General features: G+C 32.0%; 1 protein-coding gene across 1 annotated transcript; it reads right to left on the bottom strand.

The window, feature by feature from the left end:
* Window positions 1-243: 243 nt before the first annotated feature.
* Window positions 244-1,094, bottom strand: LOC105233855 (uncharacterized). The gene is made up of 3 exons (XM_019993036.3): window positions 936-1,094; window positions 791-855; window positions 244-716 (listed from the first exon to the last, which is right to left on the bottom strand). The coding sequence occupies exons 1-3, from the start codon at window positions 1,037-1,039 to the stop codon at window positions 511-513; spliced, it is 375 nt and encodes a 124-aa protein (XP_019848595.1). The 5' UTR covers window positions 1,040-1,094; the 3' UTR covers window positions 244-510.

Genomic DNA, 1,094 nt, shown 5'->3' with positions numbered 1-1,094 from the left:
TGCAGTGATAAATTGATGGTTTATATCCATTTGTGAATTTCAAAAAATTGATTTTGATTTTTTCATACATATCGAATATAAATATGTATATATAAAAATATTCTCCGACAATTTTAAGTTAATCTGACAGATAGTTCCAGAGATATGGACGTTTTTCTCTAAACGTTATTTCCAAAGTCGAATTTCCCAGAGTGAAGTTTTCACACGACCTTCTTAGATATATTAATAAAGACACAATCAACCGATTTTCAATATTTGCTCATATGTATATTTAAGTAAGTATTTTCGCTAAAATTTAGGTATGTCATAATAAATATTTTAAAATTTTCATCGCATATGATGAATGTAGTACTATATTTAAATCTAAATTATCGAAAGCTATTACATTATTAATATGACTTTCGTATAAGCTAACTATAGGTATAAATACTGCATACATACTAATGCTGCTGAGCCGTCTAAACCATTATGAGTTTAAAAGTGTCTAAACCTAATTTTTATTTCCATTATCTAGTTCTTCGTATTCAAATCCAATATGCCATTGCCAAAAAATGGACAGATATCGGGATTTTCACTACAGCGGTGATAACAGTTGCAGTACAAGCCCGGTTTGCAATCGCTGCTGCCGCCATATTCGCGGCAAACCTCACCCACACCCTTGCGACATAATGTGCGTGGAAGACAGAACTCAGGGTTAAAGTTTATACTGAAGCTGCCTATGAAAATAGATATTAAATGAAAAATCAAATACTTAAAATCTTAAATGCTTTATGTGAAAAGACTAACTTACCATGTTTGCAACTTTCAGGATACACGCTGTTCGGGCCGCAGTTAATGGACGGACCAAATGATTTCCTTTCAAAGTAAAAATTAAGAAAATAAATTCCTATTTGTATAAGAGAAAATAATAACTTAAAACTGTATTATATACTCACAATGCTTGTGTTCCATTTTGTCGCAAAACCAATACCAGAATCAATGTCAAGCTTAGCTTGGTGAACCAACCGACATGAGAGCGAGCACTTCGATAAGACGCCATTTTCAATATTTTTTGTTTCTCAAACAAACAACTTTGTAACTTTTCTAAGCTTTGC

The sequence above is a fragment of the Bactrocera dorsalis genome, chromosome 2, assembly GCF_023373825.1.
Source record: "Bactrocera dorsalis isolate Fly_Bdor chromosome 2, ASM2337382v1, whole genome shotgun sequence".
Classification (NCBI taxonomy): domain Eukaryota; kingdom Metazoa; phylum Arthropoda; class Insecta; order Diptera; family Tephritidae; genus Bactrocera; species Bactrocera dorsalis.
The sequence above is the reverse complement of the archived record's forward strand: the minus strand, read 5'-3'. Positions and strand labels throughout refer to the sequence as shown.

What these genes read in the sequence shown, in the direction of transcription:
- LOC105233855 (XM_019993036.3), bottom strand. Translation starts at nt 1,039, where the DNA reads ATGGCGTCTTATCGAAGTGCTCGCTCTCATGTCGGTTGGTTCACCAAG. An exon ending in CAAAATGGAACACAAGCATT is followed by an intron (nt 856 to 935) that starts GTGAGTATATAA and finishes TTACTTTGAAAG; the next exon opens with GAAATCATTTGGTCCGTCCA. An exon ending in TCCTGAAAGTTGCAAACATG is followed by an intron (nt 717 to 790) that starts GTAAGTTAGTCT and finishes CTATTTTCATAG; the next exon opens with GCAGCTTCAGTATAAACTTT.